General features: G+C 32.7%; 1 protein-coding gene and 1 long non-coding RNA gene across 4 annotated transcripts in view; one reads left to right on the top strand and one right to left on the bottom strand.

Moving 5' to 3' along the window:
- LRRC28 (leucine rich repeat containing 28) overlaps positions 1 to 25768 on the top strand; it is a 174121-nt gene that overhangs the window by 3362 nt on the left and 144991 nt on the right. For all 3 annotated transcript variants that reach the window (XM_031955518.1, XM_031955517.1, XM_023497364.2), the window contains exons 2-3: positions 3254 to 3475; positions 21692 to 21732. In XM_031955518.1, the coding sequence (XP_031811378.1) occupies positions 3308 to 3475; positions 21692 to 21732 (209 nt within the window). In that variant the 5' untranslated portion in view covers positions 3254 to 3307. The remainder of the gene's footprint in view (positions 1 to 3253; positions 3476 to 21691; positions 21733 to 25768) is intronic.
- Positions 4771 to 23444, bottom strand: LOC116421853. The gene is made up of 3 exons (XR_004232414.1): positions 23319 to 23444; positions 7429 to 7504; positions 4771 to 5308 (listed from the first exon to the last, which is right to left on the bottom strand). It is a non-coding gene; the product is annotated as an uncharacterized LOC116421853 (long non-coding RNA).

Genomic DNA, 25768 nt, shown 5'->3' with positions numbered 1-25768 from the left:
TTCCATGCATAGTGAACTAAACAGATCTGCAAAGATAGGAAAGGGCAGAAATTAGAATGAACAGCAGAAAGTAGTTCAGTTTTATTGGAACTTAAGACTATCCAAAAGGAAATTGTATGATATAAAACTGAGTGGAGCTAGATTGTAGAAGGCCTTGAATGGCAGAGTCACAAATTTAAATTTTATTTAATAGATGCTAGGGACTAACAGAAGGTTTTTAAAGGTGATAATTTAGCAGTGCATTAGAAAATTACTTGACATTGATGTGAAAGATTGATTAGAAAGGGGAAACTTGGAGGCAGAAAGACCATTTAAACATCTTTTAACAGCAGTATAGAAAGAAGAAATGAAAATCTGAACTACGGGTGTTTTAGTAAGAGTTGAGTGGCATGATATTGATTCGGGTAAACTGTTAAAAAAAAAAAAAAAACTGTCCCCTTTTCATCTGTAAAATTAAATCTCTGAAATTCTGTCCCTTTTGATTCCTGGCCTCCCAAATTTCAGAGAGTCTATGAGATGGAGCATATCCTCCTGGCTAGCCTTTTCCAAGGCAAATCACCACATACCTTCATGCCCTATTGATAGCTGGATTCCCATTCAAATTCTGGCTTAAAAAGCCTTCAAAGTAATTTCATTCATTGGGGAGAACCTGGTCTGATTGGCTCAAACTGCCCCCCAGGCACCGCCCCCTCCCCCTCCCCCCCTCTGCTTATAAAATAGGTTTCTGTTCACTCATTCTTTGCAGAATGTCCAAAGTAGTATGCTTTACCTCTTTGGCATAGCTGTCAGGACTCCTACCCACTGTGAAGACATTCTCTTTTCAGTGTTAATACCTCTGCTTATCTCTCTGCCAGGATTTCTCTGCTAGGACTTTTGTCACTGGGGAAGTCAGTCTTCCTAGCAAAAGCTGTCTTCTACAGTGCCAACGATAAACTTCCTTTTACTAATTTAATATTTTGGGTTCGTGAATTCTTTCACGCTGGACCTGCACCGACGTTCCCACAACTCTCTAAACTGCCACTAACCTTGTCAATATGAGTGAGACATTGCAAAGATAGAAATAACAGCACTTTGCATAGTTGGTTGGATGAGTGTGGGTGAGAGAAGAAAGAAGTTACTTCAGGATTATTAAATTGGAAAGATAGAATATTTAATTAATAGAAATAGACAAGTTAGGAGGAATTATTGTTATTAAATTATTGAAAAAAAGAGTGAATTTAGTTTCAGGCAAGTTGAAATTGAGATTGGACTAGAACCGAGACTTGAGATAGGGAAACCCCACGTTTAAGTTATTGCAGTAGTCCAGGGGAGCTGATAAAGGTCTGTACTAGGGTGATGACTTTGTCTGAGGAGAGAGAAGGATTCTTATGTGACAATATTGAGAAGAACTTGGAAACTGATTAGTTATAGAAGAGAGAATAAGGAGGCAAAGTTAATACCTATGGTGTGATCAAAAAGACATTGGTACCCTTGACAGTAATTGGAAAGTTAGGAAGAAAGGAAGATTTGGAGAAAAAAAATGAGTTCAGTTTTATATTGAGTTTGAACAGGAATATTAAGTTGAAGGTCTCTAGAAGACAGATGGACATGTAAGATTGATGGTTTAGGAGGTTACAGCTAGATAAGCAGATCTGGGAATCCTTAGCATAGAGGTTATTAGAGCTGATAAGATCATAAGATAAAATAGTATATAGAGCTCCAAGTCAGAGTGGCCATAATTAAGCAGGTGTGACCTTGATGAAGATGCAGTGGAGGAGTGATCAGACAAGTAGGAGAATTATTTCAGGTGCATCTCTATTCAATAAGCAATTGGAAATACAGCACTAAATATAATGGGATTGGTTAGATTTGATTTGGAAGTCACCTGTACAGAAGTGTTAATTAAAGCCATACTTAAAACTCAACTATAGCTGTGAATCTGTGGAGATTATGTAAAAATCTGTCATCTCCTCAGATTCCTTTTTTAAAGATCACAACCTATCCATACCCACCTATCCTATGCGATTCTTAATGATTTCCTCCCAGAAATTCATCACAGGGGAACCATCTAAATACTGGATGCCTTCCTTACTTCCTGACATCGTGAGAGTACTAGTGGACTATTTGGACGGCCAACTTGTCATTACTTACATGCCATATGCCTATCCCATCTTCTCTTTCTCTTCTAAAGTTTCTTGATGCCCTTTACTTCTGTTTTTCCATGAAGTTTTTTATTGTAGTTTATATAATTGCTTCAGAAAACTTCAAATAAACCATTCTATAATCTTAAGTGGTTAGGACTTTTCTGACTCTATTTGGAATGGTTTTTCCTGGTAATATAAAGTAGTAGTAAGCAGTAAGATTTTAGGATGAAGTAGAATAGATTTATAAATATAGGTCAAAGAAAGAAAGGTCTGACTTCACTCCCTTCTGACTTGAAACTTATTATATTCTTTGTGTGTGTATTTTGCAGTTCCTTGAGTATTTATGGAGTTACATAAATGAAAGTATGTGATAGAATATAAGGAGGTAGCTGAAGCCCAAGTAAGTCAAATGATGTTCTAACTTTATAGAGCTAGCTAGTCAGTGGAGATAGCTTATAGTGAAGGTTAGAAATTTGTGCATTATCCTTTTAGTGCAATATCCTTCTGTTTATTCAAATAAAAATAAATAAACAAAACTGCAATTCCAAGCATATTTTCTTTGCTCATTTCTAAGAATCCTCAAAATTAAGTAAAAGGGAAAATAAAAAGTAAATTATAATAACTAGATAGTTCTTAGGAAGTGAAAAACATAAGTGGGGTGAATAATTACCTCTTATAGCTTATTATGTTTTAGACATATTGAAGGAGCTTTCTTGAAAAAAGAAGTAGAATTTGCTGATATAATTTTTTTAAAGTTTCCTTTACACACACACACACACATACACACACAGTGTTTGAATCTTTCAAAAAAAAAGATATTGTACATATTTTATTAACAAAAAAACCTGTATTAAATATACTAATCATTTTGTTTTGCTTAAGTTGTGACTTTATAAAACTATTTGCGTGTGTGTGTGTGTGTGTGTGTGTGTACACATGAAAAGTACATCTTTTAGTAAATTTAAGAGTTTGCAAAAGCTTTGGATAGGATAATTGTTAGTTTTAAATTTTTTAGTGTCTTTATATCCTAAATTGTATAATCATTTTATATACTAATTTGTATGATGATGTATTATAAATGTTTATAAGAGATCAACTATAATTTAAAAATTTTCTTGCTTTCTCTTTAGATCGTATTTTACAAGATGTAGTGCTGTAATGTGGCTGATGGGACAGGTTCAGTCATGGCATCAGAACTTTGTAAGACAATCTCTGTGGCGAAGCTGGAAAAGCACAAGAATTTGTTCTTAAATTACAGGAATCTACACCATTTTCCAATGGAATTACTGAAAGATGAGGGCCTGCAGTACTTGGAAAGACTGTATATGAAAAGAAACTCCCTAACAACCTTGGTATGAAAAGCACATGACAGTATTATATTTTAAAATATTTCCTCAAAAATTAATGCTGACCAGAATCAGAGAGTTGTGTTCTAAGGATTTTTATAAAGAAATTCATTTCATAATGTACATGGGTAATGCAGATATCTAATTCACAAAATTTTCTTACTTGGTTCCTAAGATTGGTTTATGTTGTCTCCTTGTTTCCTTATGAATCATTCCATTCTGTACTCACTTCAACAAATTATTTATTTGGAAATTAAATCTTCACGTCCTGTTATCTGTTTGCTTTCCTATTTATGGAGAGACTGTCTTGACACATGGTTAATTTATGTTAATAATTAAGATAATCTGTTTAGATATCAATAGTGACCTGAAAATGTCCCCATCACTTGATAATGAGAAAAGAGAACTGGCTACAGAGGATATATACTGGCTATGTATTTCAAGCCCTAAGTCAGTTAACCTCCAAGGGCCCTGAGCAACTCTTTAAAATGATAAGTTCAATAAAGGAAATGTGGTAATTACAAGTTCTTTATACCAATGAAATCAAAGGTCCTTCCCATTCCCTTTAAGTTCCTTCCTATCTTTACTGTCTCAAGAACATTTATGTATCTTTTATTTGCAGGACTTACTATATTATTAGTAGCATTACATTTTTAGCAAGTATTATTTTGAGTTCTGGTATTAGAGTAGTTATTTTAGTCTTGTGAATTAACTTTTCTGTTCTTATGTTTTGAGCTCTTTTAGAATTTTTGTTAAATTTAACAAACATTTATTAAATATTATATACTGGACATTTGTCTTGGAGAAAACATAAAGAGAAATAAAGTTGTTGGAATTTAAACATTCTAATAAGAGAATATAACACATCCAAATAAATGTAATACAAAATGGATTATATAAGTGAATACATGTGAGATCTGTGGATGAAAAGGTCATTTCTGACTAGGATGATCAAGGTAGTCTTCATTAAAGAGGAAACATTTGGACTGAATTTTGAACACTAGAATTTCAGTAGACAAATTGGAGGAAGGACATTTTAGGCATAAAGGAGGGGGTGGGCAAAGGCCTGGAATTACTGGTGTGGGATGTGTAAAGATTGGATAAGTAGTCTACTTTAGAGACAATACTTACAGGGACATATTTTGGGATAAGTTTGGAAAAGTAACAGTTATCTCAGATATAAAAAGAATTCATACAAATGCCATGTGACAAACAATTTTTAGCCTGACAATCTTATGTTGAAGTGTTTATTGTGAGAAATAAAATATGGACATTACATTATAGAATTTTTATTACTATTAAACTAACAAACATTTAATTTATATTAGGGAGTTCTGTGTTTGTTGGTGGAGGAGATAAAAAGGTTTAGAGAACGTAATATTTGCCTTTAAGAAGCTTATAATGTAATAGAAAGTTGTCATCAATAATGATGAGGTCAGAGAAGAAAAAAAGTGTTATAACATTAGTCCTTTAGGAGAATTGATGTAAAAAATGATGTAAAAAGCCTTCCACTCTTCTAAAAAATGATTTCCCTCATCCTTCTATCTTGTGTAACTTCTCTCTTTCTTCTCCTTCACTGTTAAATTTCTTGAAAAAGTCGTTTGTACCACACTTCATCACTGTCTGGTCCTTTCTTCAGTGCTTCCATACTTTTCAATTGAAGCTAGTTTCTTCAAGGGAATCTTATTTTTCCCTGTTAGTCTTCATCCTCAAACTTTTTCAGATTCTCACATTGTTAACCATCTATTTGATGCTCTTTTCTCCTTCCTTGGCTTTAGGATCCCTGGTTCTTCTATTTCTCTGACTATTTTCTCTTTCTCCTTCATCTGAGTATGTATACTGTAAGATGAAAGCAAATGGAGAGATGGAAGATGCATAATAGTAAGGACACTGACACCTAGCTTGAGGTTCTAGAAAGACCTGGAGGGAATGAGATCAGGGGTATAGGGCAGAGGGCTTAACTTTAGGGAACAGTTGGAATATCTTTTTTGTTACCAAAAATAAGGAAAAAAGCAAGCTGAGAAAGTCTGAGAAATAAAAGATGGCCACTAAAGGAATTCATGTTAAATGTCTATATTTTTAGGAAGATAGTAGAGCAAGTTATTTACTCTAAATGTAGGAATAAAGCAGTGTTTGATTGTAAAAGGAATTTTTTTAAAGTATGGAGTAATTTCTGTGGGAAATTAGAAAAATCCATAAGAGCAGAGTAGAAGTATTTTGAGTAGCAATTAGGGCCTAGCTGAAATTATTTATTATGAATTTGCAGCAGGAGAAATCAAGTCAACTTGATGGGCAGAAGAACAAGGGATTACAGGGGAATAGATAGTAGAAATGAAAATAATAAATACTTAAGGTCCAAGATTAGTACTAATAATGTTAACCAGTATTTATATTGCCCTTTAAAGTTTTCAAAGCACTTCACATATATTATTTCATTTGATCCCCACAACTGCCTTATGAGGTAGGTGTTCTTATTATTCCCATTTTACATAAGAGGAAACTGAAGAGAAGATTTAAATCATTTGCTTACTTAGAAGGCATCTGAGGAAGGATTTGAATAGGTATTTAACACCATCTTTCTATCCACTATCCACAATGGCTTCCATTATTCAAGTGAAGCTGGAAAAGGCTATGGATGGTCAGGAAGTGAGAGGTAAAGATAAGGATGAAAAGTAGATTTGGTGGGAATAAAAGTTTTAGGAGACATAAACTAAATGTAGTATGGGAAACAGTAGTTAGAAAGTAGAAATTAGCATTTTTTTAAATCTTGAAATTAGTAAAATTGCCAGAAGGTAGTGCCCTTTAAGATAAGATCTGGCTTTGTCCATGGGTTCTTAAAGTGAAGGAGGAAAAAAGAAAAAATCATTGGACTTGAGGAATTGTGCTGTCAGGTTGTCAAGAGAACTTGCCAAAGTGAATATATGAGTTTTGGAGTATTGTAAAGGGGATTGAGATTGAGTAGATTTGAGCCAAGTATTCAGGTTGTTTAAAAAGTCAAAAGAATGACCCTGAAGGTTGGAAGATGACAGCAACAAGTATGGAAAGTGATACAAATCGATTGTATTAATCTTGAAATAAGTCAAATCAATAAACATTAAGTACCTATTTTGTTCAAACATTGTGCTGGGTACTTTTTAACTAGGTTACAAAGACAATGAAGTAGGCCCTTATGAAATTTCCATCTTCTTGGAGGAGACAATATGTACATATATAAATATATTTTAAAATAATTTGAGGGAAGGGAGATCTCAACAGCTGGGGGAATCAGCAGTGACCTCATGGAGGTATATATGGATTGTAAGAGTTGAAAATAAGTAGTGAGTACATTCTGGGCATAGGTCGAGAGAAATGAATAGCATGTGTAAAAGTACATAGATGAGGAATTGAATATCATGTGAGCAATAGCAAGAAGGCCAGTTTAACTGAACTGTAAAATGTAGGTATGAGAATATTGTTTAATAAGGCTGGAAAAGTCAAGTCAGTGAGCATTTTTAAAGAACCTACTATATGCAAAGCACTTTGCTAAATGCTGAAGATACAAAAAAGAAAAATACTTTGGAGTCAAATTGTGGATGACTTTACATGTGAGACAGAAGAATTTCTATATGAGGAACAGGAAGCCATTAGAGTTTATTTTGTACGGGAGTGACATGATCTGACCTTGCTTTAGGAAAATCATGGGCAGCTATACAGAGGATGGATTGGAAAGGAGATGGATTGGAGCAGTAGTCTTGGCTGAAGTAACATGGAAGTCAAGAGATCATCTACTCATCCAGACCATCTTGTATAGTTCTCCTGATTTAATAGAAGAGAAAACTGAGATCCTGAGAATTGAATTGATGAATTAATTTAAGTAGCATAGTTAGAATTCAAAAGAAGATCCTTGCCTCCAAATTCAATGCATCTTCCCTCCCACTACACATAGATGGTATGTATTGGAGTAAAAAGCTTTACATTACCTTAAAAATGCTGTGTTCTTGGAGAAAGCTGTGATACTGCATTCTTTTCTACAGTATTCTGAGGATGACAGGAAACCTTTAGTGGAAGTAACAGGTGGTAGTGATTAATAATCAGCTTTAAGGTTTGCACTGAGGATCTGTTTGATCCTCACAACCCTTTGAGAAGGGACAAACTTGGGTCTTCTGACCCTAGGACTAGCATTGTTTCTACACTGCCACTCAGCCAGCTAATTCAGGTCTACAAAAAGACAAAGCAAATGACTTGGTAAAGACAAGAGGCCTTGATTTTCCTGGTAAGAGACCCTGGTCTTCCTCATCTTCCTAGACCACATGTCTCTACCTCAATTCTAGTTCTTGAGCTTCCATTCTAATGGAGTCTTCACTTTACTAGTAACTGGAATTGGGGGAATCCTCACTGCAATAGGCAGTTATGTGAATATATTTTCATATAGAACAATATTAATTATGATGGTTAGGCTTTACGAGGAGGGGCAGCTAGGTAGTTCAGTAGATGCACTGGAGTGAGGAAAGCCTGAGATCAAAGTCTTTTTCAGACCCTCATGTGACTCTGGGCATATCACTTATCTACACTTTCATCTACTGTAAAATGAAGGTAATAATAGCACTTAACTCATTGGGTTGTTGTGAGGATCAAATAAGGTAATGTTTATAAAGCATTTTGAAAACTTTAAAGTGTTATATAAATGGTAATCACTGTTATTATTATAAATATTGTTATCATTATGGTTATTTCTATGTTACTTCTATTTACTCTGCAGTGTATATATTAAGTGTATATTAAGTATATTTAGCTGATCTGTCAACAGTACCTCCATTTATGATTTTACTTCTAGAGGAAAATTTGTTCCAAATTTCAAGTGACCAATATGCAAATAAACTTTTGGAACACAATCTTTTATAAATTGGGATCTGCCCTTAAGGGTTTTCTTAAAAGTGTGTCCCCCCTGTAGTTGTAATATCAATAGATATATGGCATCTTTGCAAGGTAGTATAATTGAACAGAAGTCCCATAAGCCAATACTATATAAATATTTCTCAAAAGCCCATTGTTGATCAGTAGCTATCACACATCAAATACCATTGTCATCCCCTCCAAAACTATGTTGTTAACTAAAGGAACTTACGTTTTATGAATCTAGACTTTCAAACAGTTGGCCTAGTATTATAGCTATTGTATGTGACTAAATAATTAAAAAATTTTTTTTTGGAAAAAATACCACTTATCTAATCAGGACCCTGTTTTTATCACCCAATTGATTATTTATGTCTTATCAAAACTTTATTAAGTAAGACCATTATCTTATCTAGAGGACTTGAATTCAGAAGACCTAATTGTGAGTCTCCCCTTTTCCACTAAACTTTCTAGGCAAGTTATTTCGTATTTCATATAAGACAGTTAAGTGGTCCAGTAAATATAAATATATTTATATAAATTTATAAAGATCTAGAATCAGGGTAATCTGAGTTCAGACCCAGCCTTAGGTATTAACTCTGTGTGGAATATCTTAGGCCTGTACCTGCCTCAATTTCCTTATCTGTAAAACAGAGATGCTTCCAAGGTTAAGTAAAAATCAACAGAGATATTTGTAAAATGCTTTGCAAACCCTAAGGTGTTATGTAAATGGTGTTTATTATTATTATTGTTAATTGTGGATTTCAACTTCATTATCTGCAAAATATAGAGCTTTGATTGTCACATGATAAATTACCTTAAACATCCATTTTGTTATTATTTTTTTTATAAACAGTCTAATTGAAAAAAAAAAGAGATTTCTCTTAGTTCCCATCTGTGTGAGATAGTCTTTTTCCTTTGTCACTTCAGCTAAAAAAAAAAGTTTCACTTTTAAAGAAATACTTTCTTTGTGATTTTCAAAATTTTGTTATAATTCTAACATATGATTTGTTTTTGATTTGCAAAGATATTCTTCGATTATTTTTCCTATTTTCTTGAACCACGTGGATTTTGTTTTTCATTTTTAAAGTATATCTGGATGGATCTGTGATTTCTCATATATCATATGAGTATATTCTCTAATTATTTACAATTCATTCTTGCCTTCTTATCCTGTGTGACTTGTGTTCTTGTGACCCTATAAATTCGTCACAATGGTTCTCTTCATTGTATTGAAGACCTTCCTCCAGACCTCTTGACATTGCATGGATATCAGTGAAGCACATATTCTGTGCAATAATAAGTCATGATAGGCCTATATTTTTTTCTGGCCATCCATATGGCCATACAGCTTCATTTCCTCAGTTCTTTGATAATATATTGTAGCCTTCTCCCAACCACTTTGTAATTTTTCATTGCATATAGATGATCAGCAACTTTTATTCCTCAGAGATTGTGTGGTATTCCACAATTCATAAATATGCAGCATCATAGGAAGAATTTCGATGTTAAAGAGTTACTTCTTTGTTTCACAGAAAAGCTGAGGGCAAATTTTCTAATGCCCTCTAGGCTTTTCAACTCCTATGCAGTACTGAACTCAGGTTTTTGTTCATCTTCTGTACCTATCCAAGATGTATGTACTGATATCCTAGCCTTCCAGATTGTCCCTATAGCTAGCTGTATGTCAACTGTCTGGCTACAAGCAAAAGTATATTATGAGAAAATGATGCCCTATTAATAATATTGAATCTATAACTTTGTTCTGATGTATATAGTGTCATTTTTGATGATAAAAATACTGACTGCTTTAGCAGTTCTTTTAAAAACAATTTTCACATTAATATAATTGAATATAAAATTATTGTTTAAATCCTGAGGATTTAATAATTTTCCTCTTGTGTTTGACTTAATATGAAATTTAGTGGAAATGAATATGACAACAACAGGTCTGTCATCTGATTCCCACTATGATGAAATGTAGACACCTGGAAAATAAAAACTTTACAAGGAATTGTAGAACATATTTAAATATTGTAGTTTTTTTTTGAGAGAGAAACATATCCAATATAATCATCAAGAACTTCATTTTAAAAGCTTATGATGTAGCATGTTTTTAGCATTTCCCCCTTTTGTCCAGAATTTTCCAAAAATGACTTGTAGGCTATTTTTATGTTGATATTGAATGACTGCTTGTTGGGTACATTGTAATAGAATATTCTTTTTTCAGTTATGGATTGAAGTAGATGGCCACTTAGGGCTTTTACAACTCTGGAAGTCCATGATTCTATAATCTCCAATAGACCTTTTAGGTCTTTAGGTTTTAATGAACCTAAGATCCAAAATACTCACATCATCTCGATGGATACAGTTTCAAGAATTTAGGTATTTGGGGTAGATTCTTCAAAGAATCTCATAATAACAAAAATCCAAAAAATTTAAATATTGTATGTCTTTAATGAAATATATTTATTTATATAATAAGAATTTACTCATGTACTTTGCTCTACCACATATGCCTCATTAAATATCCTGTGCTAATAATTTACTGGTGTCCTGTGAAGTAATTTCCATTTTCCTGGCCTTGAAAAGCAGCCAGAGGTTGGTTAGTACTAATAGTATTGGTAGCACCTACTTCACAAGGGTATTATGAGACCCAAGTAAGATTATGTATATAAAGGTTAAATAAACCTTAAAAGTGCTGTGTAAATTTGAATTATTATTTTAATTATTACATAGCCCTTTTACAATCTCTAGGGGCCCTTTCAATATGTTATTAGTTTTCTTAAAGGTATCTTCAATCAAATAGTAAAGAGATGTAATTTTCTTTTTGCCTAGTTTGCAAAAATTTTACAATATGATCACTTTACTCACTATTTCTGATCTACTTTATTATTACTGTTGTTAAAATAGGAAATATTGCATGCAGTTAATTCAATCCTTTTTCATAACTTAGACTTTCACATTACTTGTAATCTAAAAGAGTAATTTTACTTATTTTGGAAGTAATATTTGGTTGTAATTTAAAAATAAAAGATTGAGAAAGGTACATTTTAAGAGTTAATAGCTTGTTCAACTTTTTTGTTTTTAAATAGAAATGGAAAAATAACCTTAATAAATGATGTGTCCCCACTATATTAAAAAAAAAAGTGCCAGGTTTTGTGAAATGTGAACTTCTCATACTTTATTTTTTGATTTTTTTAGAGCTCTGAAATGGTCTTGATGCTTTTTAGGTCTGTCAGTTACTTTGGTGCATCATGAATTTGTGGTTTTGTTGATTGCTGCCTTTTCCATCATTGTAGATTCCAGTCACTATTCAGTTTAACAGATGGTTTTTCAGGGTTTCTGTGTTTGAAAAATTAAGCCATTTAAACTCATCACTATCTTCTCCAAATTTAGCTAGGCTAGCCTGCTTGTAGGAGATTGAAATAGCTTATTATCAGGTTCATACTTGAACTTTTACCACTAGAAATTATATTTAACTGTAAACTCAGGATAGATTTTATCATTTGGTGAGTCATTAAAGGAAGACTTTAATAAAGATCTTGATTTGTAATAAATTTATAACATTTGGTGCTCCTTTTTATCAATAGCTGTTAGTAAATGCTGTTCTACAACATTTAGTAGAACATTAGTAACCATAATTATAATGTATTTACCTGCCCCCTTTTACATTGAGAAAATTTTGCTAGCTCTGTTTGAAATTTTTCAATACTATAGAATTTTAGAACTTAAGGAATCTGGCATAGTACTTCATTTACACTACTCTTATGTTTTAACATTTTGTATTATAATTGTATATATATTTCCCTCTAGATTGTGAATTCCATAAGGGAAGGGACTTTGTTTTAATATTTCTATCTTTTCCAGCACCATCACAGTCCTCTCTCTATATGGTAAGTGCTCAGTAAGTGAAAGGACATTGAAGAACTTCTGGACATTTTAGAGAGTCCAGGCTTTTACTTTTATATACATGGAACCAGGAGTGAGACAGTAGGTAGAATAATTTGTCCTTGGTCATATAATTACTAAGTGGCAGAGAGAGAATTGAAATCCATTTTTTTTTTTTTTTTTACTCAAAAGAAAGCGTCATTTCTGCTATAATATTACCATATATTGTTTCTCCTAAGAAAATGAGATAGTCATTATTTTAGGGTTTAGAAAGCAGTTTGGTTTTTCTTTCTAGAGTTTATAGAAAGCGGTTTGATTTCTCACTCTTGTCTGTTTCAATGATTTTTGCCTTTCTTGAAGACCTGTTTTGAATCAACAAATGAGAGCAGAATTCAGGATCTTAGCATTCTTTAGTACAGGGGTCCTCAAACTACAGCCCTGCGGGCCAGATGCAGCAGCTGAGGACAATTATCCCCTTCACCCAGGGCTGTGAAGTTTATTTAAAGGCCCACAAAACAAAGTTTTTGTTTTTACTGTAGTCCGGCCCTCCAACAGTCTGAGGAACGGTGAACTGACCCCCTATTTTAAAAGTCTGAGGACTCCTGCTTTAGTATAATGTTCTATAACTGGGATTTTTTTTTCTCTTTTCTTTTGGCATCAGATGCTAAAGGTAAACATTGGAAAGGAAACAACTGTAAAGTGTAATTTGATCCTGACATCAGGATTTCCTAATCTCAGATATGTGAGATTGTTGTAAATATAATGTTCTATGTTCCAGAATTTCAGCATTTAGCTTGTTCTTGTTTTCTTTTCTCTTTTAACAAATTATTGCTTATTAGTTTTTAAAGTTTTTATGTCAAAAATATAACTCTCCCAAATTTTATTTCCTTATTGGGGGAAAGAAAAAAACCTTAATTTGAAAAAAAAAAAAAGCACTTAATTATGCATATGATTTGACCACATCATCCCAGGAAGAACTCTTATTTTTTAATTCTTGATATAGTCAACTGAATTTAATATTGTCACAACTACTTAAAAGTTACTATGAATTCTTGTGTCTATTAGAATTTTTTGAATGAAGTTTATTACTGTCATACTTTGTTTTGACAACTTCAAAATAAAATTTAAATTAAATTACTTGGGTCAAAATTAGAATGATTAGAACATTACTGAAAGACTTCATGATGGAAAAAAGTGTTAAGTTTAAAATTAGGAGAGACCAGGATCATTATACCACCTTTGATGCTAATAAGGATGCTAATAATAATAATAATAATAATAATACAAAGGTTCAGTTTTCTTATTCATAAAACAAAGATATCCATATTGCATCTAGGGAAATAGGAATATGTAATAGGGATGTTCTATATGTAGTGCCTATCATTTATAATGTACAAATTTCTTTTCTTGTTTTAAAAAAACCATCACAGAGTTGCTAAGAGGATCAAATGAAATAATGTATGAAAAATGCTTAGTAAAAAAATAAAAACATGAATGTTAGCAGTTTTCACATTTGTAATCCAGCACTTTATTTTTAACTATAAAATAATAATAACAAAGAATTCTATCAACCAAGTAGTTTCCAGTAGGTGATTTTAATAACTTTTATTGAAATAGTTTAAAATATATAAGTAGCAAAAGAAGCAGTGTGGATATTTCCTCCATACTAGCTGTTTCTATTGTAAAGAACTTGAGAGCGATAATATAAAGTGTCAGCAGGTGGCAGCCACAGCTTAGCCTACTTGGCTTCCTACGTGAGTTGCATTGTTGGCACATAGGCTAGTAGGTTAAAAAAATTAAAGCAGTAAATTAAATAAAATTACATTTAATTAAAATCAATAAATTGATCTTTTTAAAATAGAATTCCACTCTGCTTACCTGTATAGCAAGTAACCATTCTGCTAGGAAACATGAGTGTCATGTCAGACCAATAGCCAACTAAAAAAGGTCAATGGTCTCTGAATTGTCCAGATATTTGGTGGCAAATATACATTTGTTCCCTTTCCATGGACATCTTTTCTTTTTGATTGACCTAAGATCTAAATTTTTTTTGACTCTTGTATTCACTTTTCTCAAAGGTTTCAAATTTTCCTAGAGCCATTAGTAAATCTAAATGCATAAATTGCAGCAAACAGTACACACATGTAATGTGAGAAGTCATGGAAAAATATTTTGTAGAATTAGATAAATTGAATAATAGTGTTAGTGTCTCAGAAACTAATTGTCATGATATTTTAGTGTGTATGTTGACAGCAAAGAGAATTTCCTGGATAAAAGCACTGGTTTTAAGGTGAGAAAGCCATGGATTCAGGTTCTTTCTCTGGAACATATTTAATTGCATAATTTTTGGAAAGTAAAGTCAGCCTTTTAGTATCCTTAATATACCCTCTAAGACAGTTATTTGCAAATGTACATCAATGAAGGGTGTTTCCACACTTGGATTATCCAATGCTAATGAGAAAATAAAAGAAGAAAATGGTAAAACACTTTTCAGAAATTCAGAATTTCCTTCAGCTTTCAGAAAGCTCTAGAACAAAAAATCTGCACTTCATTAATTAACACTACCACTTTAGCATAATGTCTTGAGCTTAGCATAATTCATTGTAGTAGTGGCTACTTAGTTTTTGTTGAATTAAGAATTGTCTGAGTTAACATCATTAACTAGAGTGAGATATCGATAACTGTCCCTAATAACAAATTCTGATTATTATATTTTTTTAAAATATTGAACTGATCATTGAATTTATTACAAAATCTCATTAAGTAAATATGTAAACAAGCAATCCACTCAGCTCAAACTGAAGCTTCTGAGTCATGAAAAGCTAATCTAGAAAAACCTAATGCACCTGCCTTCTTAAATAAGAGAAATATAGTTACAATGTGAATAATACAACCTTAATTCTCTGATACCACTTTTGATTAAGTAACCCTAAATATTATGTGTATCATTGACATAGGTAATTTTTTTTTGGGGGGGGGAAGACAAGATTAAAGAGCCAAGGGGCCATTCAAGCCTTCTTGGGTTTGCCCGTTATTTAAAAAAAAGAAAAGAAAAGACAATCACTATCATATCTTGTTGCTTTCAATAATTGAACAAATTGTAATAAATCCTTGACAAATACTTTTGAACAGATAACTAATTGCATATGTCTTTTCTCCTTGGCTTAGAAATTCATCTCCTCTTCATCTTCATTTGTGAATGTACAAAGAAATCTCCTGTGATTCTATTATTTAGTTGATAGAATTCTGTTTAATCCATTGTAACTGTGGTGACAATGAAGAACCTATTTCTATACCACACCCATTTTATTAATTATATTTTAAGTAACCATTTTTGAGAATCCAATTAAAGAACTCCAAACTCCTGTTAGACTGCTTGCAGCAATTTTTTCAAACCCTAAAGGATATGAGATAATTATCCAAAAACTTCTGTATTTTGATGACTATTCTTTGGAAGTTTATGTCCATAAAAAGACCTGCAAAAGATTGTGAACAGTTTTGCAGTTTTAGAAGATTGCTATGAAATAACAATGATCTTAAGAAATATAAGATTATATTTTAACCTACATTAAGAGAACTATAAACAGGAAAAAAATGTTCTTTTAGTCAGCAAACCTGAAGTGATAAGTATTCATTGGTGTGCTCAAATATAAATTAAAATTATATCAACTTAAGCAAATTTTTCACTAGGGCAAGTTGTTTGTATTGCCAAATCCCAGGGATATTCAATTTGCTTTGATTGTAGTTACTCAGATAAACTTTTGTAATTGCCCACAGGTCAGTCAGTCAGCAAGCATTTTAAAAGTACTTAGTTTTTGTCAGACATCATGCCAAACACTGAAGATGCAAGAAAAGGCAAAAAATTGTGACCCTGCTAGGGAGAAAACATGTAAACAACTATGTACATGTTATACCTATACCTATACATACATATATATATATATATATATATATATATATATATATTATACACACAAATGTATGGTGAGAATGGAGGGAGAGAGAGAGGAGAAAAGTGTGAGAGAGAGGAGGAAGGAGAGAGGAGAGAGAAAGAGAAAGGAAAGAGTGCACAGATGGAAAGTAATCTCGAGGGGAAGATATTAGCATGAATTAGAATTAGGAAGGAGAAGGAGGGTCATGAATGTTGCTTTCCTAAGTAGGATTTGATGAATTTTTAAGGAGGTCATACAATTTTATCATTTTGTCTTTACCTCTGATTTAAGAACTTCTAAATTTGTTCTTCATCCTTATCATGATCTTCTATCCTTCAACTTCTCAGACATTTTTCAGACCACCATCTATACTGTGTACATTTCTTTCCTATTTCAATCCTTTGGGAAATTTCAATCTTATATTACTCCTGCCATGTCCTGCCTTTGCTTCTCTTCACATGCTAGTATATGAAACTGGAGGAAATCACAAAATCTTTCTGAATCAACTATGATTAACATCACATAACCTAAATTGAGCCTCATTGTAGCAAGGCAATTTTTCTACAGTTTCCTAATCAATTTGTTTTCCCACTTAAGCATGGCAGCTGTTTCAAACTGTCTTGTCTCTCCTCAGCCTATTTCCCTCTCCCTAAAACACTTTTCCCCTACCTTTTCATCTGAGGATCTTATAGTTCCACTGAAAAATTGTAGCCATTCTCAAGTGTGCTTCATCATTTTTCTTCTTCCTTATTATTACATTATTCAAATGTCTTCCTCTCCTAAATCCTCCTTCATCTTTTCATATGAAAAGAGAGCATTTTTTGCTAAGGCAGACTCCTCAATATGTATCCTTTATCTTCTCCTTCCTACCTTCATCAAACTGCCTTTTAAAATCATCTCTACTCTTTAATTTTTATTTTCTTATCAACTCTTCATTGGTGCTTACAAATATATTCATGTCTCCACCCATAAAAACAAAAGCAAAAATCCTCTCATTTGATCTAGCCATCTCCATCAGCTATCTTATCATGCTATACATATACATATATACATATGTATATACATATATATATATATTTATATCTTTGCTGACTGAAATTGAGAAAGCTTTCTATTTATGGTCTTGAATTTTCTGCATTCTGACTTCTGACCTCATAATTTATTTGAAAATACATTCTCCAACATTATTACTAACTTCTTAGTAACTAAATATAGTATCTGTTTCCTAGTCGACATTCTCCTTGGTGTCTCTGTAATTTTTGATACTGTTTTCTCCTGGTACTCCTATCATATCACCCTTCTTATTCTCCTTTATTGTATATTTTTCCAGATTGTGTTCACTGTGAGTGTTCCCTAAGATTCTGTCCTGTTCCTTTTCTTCTCCCTATGTGTCACTTAGTGTTCTCATCAGATGTTTTAGGTTAAGTTATCATCTCTACCAATATTCCTAGATGGTGTATTTAGGTAAGCTAAAGTTTCACATCATCAACTGACTTTTGGACATTTTGTGTTATATGTCTCTTAGGTATCTCAAATTGAGCTTGTTCATAACAGAACTCATTAGCTTCCTTTGTAATCTTTCCCTTTCCCCAAATTTCAATATATTATTATTATATAGAGCATCACCTACTTCCCCAATGCCCATGCTTACAACTACTGTGTCATCCTTCACTCCTTTAAAACACCTACATACTTATCTCACATATACAAATTTTTCTCAAGTATGGTTGTTTCTATCTTCACATTTCCTCTTATATGTGTTATTTTCATTGCCTCATGCATGAACAATTGAAATAGCCTTCTTCTTGGTTTCCATACCTCAAGTCATTTTATATTTTAATTCATTATTCACTCAGCTGCCCAAATAATTTTTCTAAAGTACAGATGTTATCATATCATTTTCCTATTCAATAAATGTAAATGATTCCCTATTCTCTTCAGGATCAAAGATATATCCTTTTCAATAAATATAAATTGTTCCCTATTCAGGATAAAATATAAAGGCCTTACCCACCTCACCTCCACATTTAAAAAGCTTCCTTTCCATATATTCTATGATTCAGTTACAGCAGCCCACGTGTGGTTCCTGGCATGACACTTCACCTTCCTACTCCATGCTTTTTCACTCTCTGTCATATTGGAATGTCGCCAATCCTCGTCTCTAGTTTTCTTGGTTTTCTTTAAAACAACCCAGATTCTCTCTTCTTCCAGAGGCCTTTCCCCATCTGTGCTTCTCCCTATCCCCAAACAATACTTCCCTCTGAGATTACCTGCCATACATGTTGTAAATAACTTATATGTACATATTTCTTTTGCATATTATCTCATTTGCATGTGTACTCTTTTCTTTGTATCCCTAGGACTTAGAACAATGCCTAATGTTGACTTCTATCATAGTTTTATAAAATGGAGATAATGTCTACCTCCTATGGCTGAGATATTATATATGTGATTTGATTTATTTATATGTAGCATTCTTCCAGTCTTGAAAAAGTGCTGCTATCCAAAAGGCAGTAGTTATTACAATGAATTTGTTACTTATATATTGTACATTGAAAAATGGATGGGAAAATTAAAAATGAAGTCTTTCCATTAGTATAAGTATGGTGCTTCCCAGAATATATTTTTATTGACTGAGGTTAGCGGGTTTTTTCTGTATTTTAAAAGAATATTACATTGTCTAATTCAGATTATAACCTTCCTGTATTTAGGGATGCAGTGCATACTGTACTATACTTGGAGATCAAGAAGACTTTTATTTAAACCTTGCCACATGCTGTTTGACCACATATAAGGCATTTAACTTTTTAAGCCCTAGATTCTCTAGCTATAAAATAGATATAATGACACCTATTTTCCCATCTCATAGGGTTGTTTAAGAGTGACTCAAATGAGATAACATGTAAAAAGTTTCACTAAATTTAACACATTGTATAAATTTCAATCATTAGTTTGTAAGCATTTCAAACCATATTCAAAATATAACTGATTATCTTATTCCTCCTCCAAATTTCCTAAAGTTATTCCTCCCCTCTTCTCCCCGCCATTCAAACTTCCTTGTGTTGAGAATTCAAAGGTAATTTCCAGGCATCCAAATTCAAAACTTTGGAGACATTCTTGGAGTTTTCCTTGCTTTTTCCCTGCAGAGTCGATCACATCTAACTAAAACATTTCTGATTACATTCTTCCTATTCACACATCTTCTACTCTAGTTCAAATACTTATCACTTTATTGCTTGTACTATTGCAGTACCTTCTTAATTTAGGTCTCCCTGGTTCCTGTGTTTTGTTTTGTTTTTTTCTTTTTCTGTAAATCATCTACCACAACTGCCAAACTAATATTCCTAAGGCACTGGTGGGACTATGTCAAGTCTTCATCCATAACTACATGAACTTTTCCAGGAATATAGTATTGCTCTTTTGAAAAATTTATATAACACTCCAACAGGGTTAGTTGCTGTTCCCTGATTTTTGCACTACTGTACCCCATATATGGAATATACTTTTCATCTCTGCTTTTTAGAAGTTCTTAACATCTTCAAGATTCAAGCTTAGGTACCATTTCCTACGCTAAAGTTTACTGATTTTCCCTATTAGTGCTTTAACTTTTCAATTATCTTATCTGTATGTGGTTTCTTTGTTTATGGTTTATGGACTTAGTGAAATCTAAGATTCTTGAAGGAAAGATCAGTTCATTGCTTTGTTTATGAGAGTATTTCAATATCTAGTGTTTGTGTGCTGTTTTTACGTAACTGCAATGTAGTAGCAATGTAACTGCAAACATGTAGGTACTTAGAAGAAATACTGTAATCCTGTGGAATGGGGAGACATAAGTCATTTATTTAGAAAAGTAGCAATCAAGATGACAGGAAAGAATAATGACAAATGTTGATGGGATATGGGAAAACCGAGACACTAATAATACATTGTTGATGGAGTTGTGGACTGATCCAACCATTCTAGAAAGCAATTTGGAACTATGCCCAAAGGGCTAATAAACCGTATATACCTTTTGATCCAGGAGTCTACTGGGTCTGTATCCTAAAGAGATCATAAAAAAGGAAAAAGAACCCACATGTATAAAAATATTTCTAACAGCTCTTTTTGTAGTGGCAAGGAAGTAGAATGGATGCCCATCAGTTGAGGAATGCCTCAATAAGTTATGGTATATGAATGTAATGGATTATTATTGTTCTATAAAAAATGATCTGCTGCAGGATGATTTCAGAAAGGCCTGGAGAGACCTGCATTAACTGATGCTAAATGAAATAAGTAGAATCAAGAGAACAAGATTATGTGATGATCAACTGTGAGGCTCTTTTTTATCAGTGAGATGATACAGGTTAATTCCAATAGACTTGTGATGGAGAGAGCTCTCTGCATCTGGAGGGAGGACTATGGGGACTGAATGTGGATCACAACATAGTATTTTCACTTTTTTTTCGGTAGTTGTTGTTTTTCTTTCTTTTTCCTTCCTCATTTCCCTCCCTTTTGATCTGATTTTTCTTGTGCAACATGATAAATGTGGACATGGGTTTAGAAGAATTGAACATGTTTAACTTATATTCGATCACTTGCTGTCCAAGGGAAGGGGGAGGTGTAGTGGGAAGGAGAAAAATTTGAAACACCAGATTTTACAAGGGTGAATTTTGAAAACTTTCTTTGCATTTATTTTGAAAAGTAAAAAACTATTATTAAAAAAAGAAAAAAAAAGAAAAGTAGCAATCAGGTTGAAGAAGCCCTGATAATATGTAAATATTTAAGGAAGATCTTTGAAACAAACTATAAAATATAGTTTAAAAAAAGTTGTTATTACTTGTTGTTTTTCTAAACATTGCTTCATGCTTTCCTTCTAATCTTGTTGTCTTTCATACCCTTTCTCTGGTTTGGAATGCTGTCTGTCTCTCATCAATATGCAGTTACACAACCCATGTTATACAACCCATTGGAAGGGCTTGTTTCTGCCTCTGAATTCTTATAGTTTGTATGTACCTAAAATTGTACCACTCTTAAATACCTAAACTAGGTTGTAAAGTCCTTGAGTTCAGGGACCATGCTTTATGTAAAATTTGTTTCTGCCCCAGATCCAAATGTATAATAGTTGCTTTAAATTTTAATTAGAGTTTGTTGAATTCAAATCTCCACTAGTACCTTATCATTCTAGAAACTTAATATTTATTTAATTGAACTCAATGAATAAGTGAAACTATAAATGGTAACTATAGTTAAAAACCAAAAAATGGTTTTCACAAAAACACTATATGAAAAGGACTATTAGAAGTGTGTTTCTTTTTAGTCACATTTCATATATTGATAATTACACTATGCTATAAAAAGTGTCATTCTTGACAAAACATAGTATGCAAATTTAATAAAACTTTAGCGTCTTGAGCAATCATAATTTTCTAAAATATGTTTATTATTTTGATGTTTGTTTGGTAGCATATATTTATGGTAACTAGAAATTTTATGTGCTTTTTCCTTGAATTAAAAATAGTAAAGCCTGATTTTTTTTTTTTTTTTTTTTTAGCCAGAGGATCTTGCTCAGAAGCTCCCAAACCTTGTGGAATTGTAAGTGTTAACTTTCTTTAAAAAAAAATAATTATAGTATAAATAGTTATAAGTTAATTTTAATAATAGGATGTATCACTTTAATTATTTTAATTATTTAGTTTTTTGACATCTAGTTCTGATGGACCTTAAAATAAATGCCCTTTTCAAATGTATTTTCTTTGTTTAACCATAGACTCATAAAATTTGGCTTCTAAAAGACTCTTGAGGTTCCCTATGGCTTAGAGAAGGTAGGTATTATTTCTAGGGCAATGTATCTCTTAGAGTATCTTCTCCATTTTTGTTATATAACCTAAATTGGGACCTTATTTTTTGCTCCTCCAATCTACTCTACTTTTATTGATATTGATGCATTTTCTTTTCTCCTTTCTCCTAAAATCTGCAAAGTTGAAGCAGATGTTCTAGTTTCCTATGCATTGAGAAAATTATTACTATCTAATATGAATTCTCTCAGTTCTACCTCTATTCTTCAAAACTTGTCAGCATCCTCATAACCCTTTTTTCTTCTTCGTGATTACAAAAGGAAATAAGCTTATACTACACTAGGTTACCTTTATCTCTATCCTTGATTCCATTTTTATCTGACTCCTCCAGGACCTAGCTCCAGCCAATATATTTTTCTGGCTTTAATCACTGGTTCCTTTTTACCTACTATAAATATGTTAAGGATTCTAAGTCATCAAAAATAAACCAAAAAAAGCCCTTGTTTCACCTTACTAGCTCTTTTTTCTAACACATTTTTATCTTGCCCATTACTGCTGAATTTAACCCCTTTCATACTGGCTTTTGTTTCTACATTGAATTTAATTGATTACAATTCTAGATTTTGAGTTGGAGGAGATCTTAAATGTCATTTAATCCAAGAGTTCTCAACTTGGAGTCTGTGGACCCTACCAATTGTAGATTTTAAGATTGTCTTTGAACTTGGATGGGGAAAAATTTTATTTTTATTTTCAGTAATCATTATTGAAGGAAATTTAGTATTTCCCTCAGTTTTTAAGAAGCATTATTCTAAAAAAGAAAAAGAGTTTGTGGTCTTGACAAGACTGCCAAAAAATTCTAGAATCCAAAAAATGATTTAAGAACCCTTGACTTAATTTGGCTCCTTCAAATAATAGCTGTTATAATTGAAAGGGCAAATTACTTGCCCACATACAGGTTACTGCAATAGAGTTGTGATTCAGATTCATGGCTTTTATTAAATCAAAGCCTCATCTTCTCTCTCAGATTCAGTCTTGTATCACTGACTGCCTGCTCTACATTGCCACATCTTGAACTTAACATTTCTTAAAAAAAAAAAAAAAGGGTGGGGGGGAGGGAGAACTTATTTCTTCAGCCTCAAACTTACTCCTCCTGACATTCTGTTTCTATTAAGTGTGCCACTATCTTTTCAGTAACATAGGTTTATAACTTTGGAGTTATCCTTGAATCTTCACTCAGTCTGCAGATCATTCAGTTGCCACATCTTGTAGATTCTATCTCCACAGTGTTTCTCCTATCTGTCACTTTCTTTCCACCTGCATGGTCACATATTAAAAAAAAAAAAAAAAAAGATAGGAAATAGGTGGGGAGAAAGTTTGGCTCACCCTGTTGTTCACTTTGTAGGTTTTGGAGCCTTTTCTCTTAGAAATAGGTGCTGGTTTTCATGGCCTTGCCTGGACTTTGAGAAACTTTCCTAGACCCCCAGGGCCTCATTCCTCCATGAAGATAGCCGTTACCTCATAAGGGGCTTCATAGCAAAACAAAGAACAAAGGTGTCATTGAGTGTGTCCATGACCTGATTTTCTGATTTAACTCTTAATCATCCTGATCTACTCTGCAGTCTCAATATTATACTATAGTTGTTAAAATTCACTTGGGACTTTTTGTAGCTGGGAGGTGTTTTACATCTTTAAGATTGACTAAAAGCAATACTGTGGGGCCAGAATTAGACCTAGCACATAGTCATACTGAGGAATGTTTAGATTGGGGAGATTATGTTTTATTCTAGAGTCAATAGGAAACTACTGAAGATTTTTTGGGTTGGGGAATGAAATGGTTAGATCTGTTTTGGCATCTCTGTGTAAAAAGGATTAAAGAAAGAAGCATGTAGATTTATTAGGAAGCTAAGACACTAGTCCGCTAAGACAAAATCCAGTCAAAAAGTTATGAGGGCTGAAACTTATTTAGTGAATTTGTGAATGAAGAAATGGTTTTTAGAAATGTTAATAAAAGTAGAATCAACAAAAGTTGGCAACTATTCGGGAATGGAGAATGGGAATGGAGAAAGTCAAGGCTAATTCTAACATTGTTTACCTTGGCATCTGAAAGCATGATGGTACATTTAATAGAAGTAGAGAAATTTGGAGAGATGGATTTAGGATGGTGGTGAAATGAGTTCCATTTATTCATTATTATTCCATTTATTTATCCTTTTATGTTATCATGTTTAATTTGAAATGCCACTTTACCTATTTTTCCTCCCATTCTTTAATCCTTTAATGCTGAACTCGGATATTCTGTTTTCCTTGAAGCCCCTCTCTGCTTCTTTTATTTTTCTCTTAAATATTCCTCCTCCTCACCCCAAATAAATCCCCAACACAAAAGTCCCCACACAAAAGTGCTACACAATTGCTTAATACATTTAATATGCAATTTAAAACATTAATTATCTAGATTTGTGTCTTATCCTAAATCATATAAACTTCATAAAGGAAGTGACTATTTCCATTTCAGATTGATCTTGGGTAAGTCATTGGACTAATTAAACTTTAAGGTTCCTTCCAACTTATAATAATTGATTCAAAAAAGAACTCTGAGAACAAAAAACAAAACTTTTTTAAAAAATTTCCAGCACTTAATACAGCAATATTAGTAATTGCTTAATAAATGTTTGTGAAAAAGATCAAAGATTGTTTGGTTTAAACTTCGTATCTTTCCTAGTGTCTAGCATGAGACTCCACATACAATGTGAGTCTAATAAATGTTGATTGGATGAATGAATGAATTTGAGATATCCTAAAACAAATTGACATTTCCCCTTGAAGTATGATATAGTGTTTCCTATGTCAATTGATTTGGTTGCCTTTTTATAGCCATAATACCATAATAGCTATGGTACTGACTTTTAATTTTGCAGATTTCGACAAATTCAATTCAGTAAGCAACAATAACATAAAATATAATTTTCAAATTCAATTAACATTGAATTGAATTTATTGGGTTCTATAGTATTGAACAACAAAACTTTATAATATTTCCCAAAATTATAATGCTGAGATTGGATAAATGTAACACCACCATAAAGCATTGTCATAATTACAGTTTTTAAATGGATAGATAGATATAGATATAATTATAGACATGGAAGAAAATAATGTAAAATATAAAATAAAAACTTGTTAACAGTCTAATAATATTGTTTTAATTGACTTATTGGATAAAACTATCCTTCCTTCTTCTTCCTCAATTCCCAACTCAAGAAAGTCATGAAAGCTATATGGCCCTTACAGACAGAAGAAAGTATAAATCAGAGTAGAAAGAAAAGGAACACAGACATCTCCAAGGACTTATTCCACAGATTGAATAGAAGAGATGAATGGAAGCAGCAAGAAGATAGAAAAGGGACGAAATATAAGGATTAGAGAGAAGCAAATTAAAACAGCTCTGAGTTATCACCTCATACCCATCAGATTGACTAACATGATAGAAAAGGAAAACAACAGTATGCTGGAGGGAATGTGGGAAAATTGGTATACTAATATATTAATGGTAGAGTTGTGAACTAGCCTAACCATTCTGGAAAACAATTTGGAACTATGCCTAAAGGAAACAAGCATTTATTAAGCACCTTCTATATTCCAGACACTGTGCTAAGTGCTTGACCAAATATCTCATTTGATCCACACAACAATCCTGGAAGGTAGTCACCAGTATATTACCACTATTTTATAGTTGAGGAAACTGAGACATACTGACTCCCAGTCAGTCCCAGAATCACACAATTAGTAAATGCCTGAGGCCAGATTTGAACTTTGGTCTTCCTAACTCTAAACCA

Source organism: Sarcophilus harrisii, chromosome 2 (genome assembly GCF_902635505.1).
Source record: "Sarcophilus harrisii chromosome 2, mSarHar1.11, whole genome shotgun sequence".
NCBI classification, from domain to species: Eukaryota; Metazoa; Chordata; class Mammalia; order Dasyuromorphia; family Dasyuridae; genus Sarcophilus; species Sarcophilus harrisii.
Note: the sequence above shows the minus strand (reverse complement) of the source record. Positions and strands in the feature narration are given on the sequence as shown.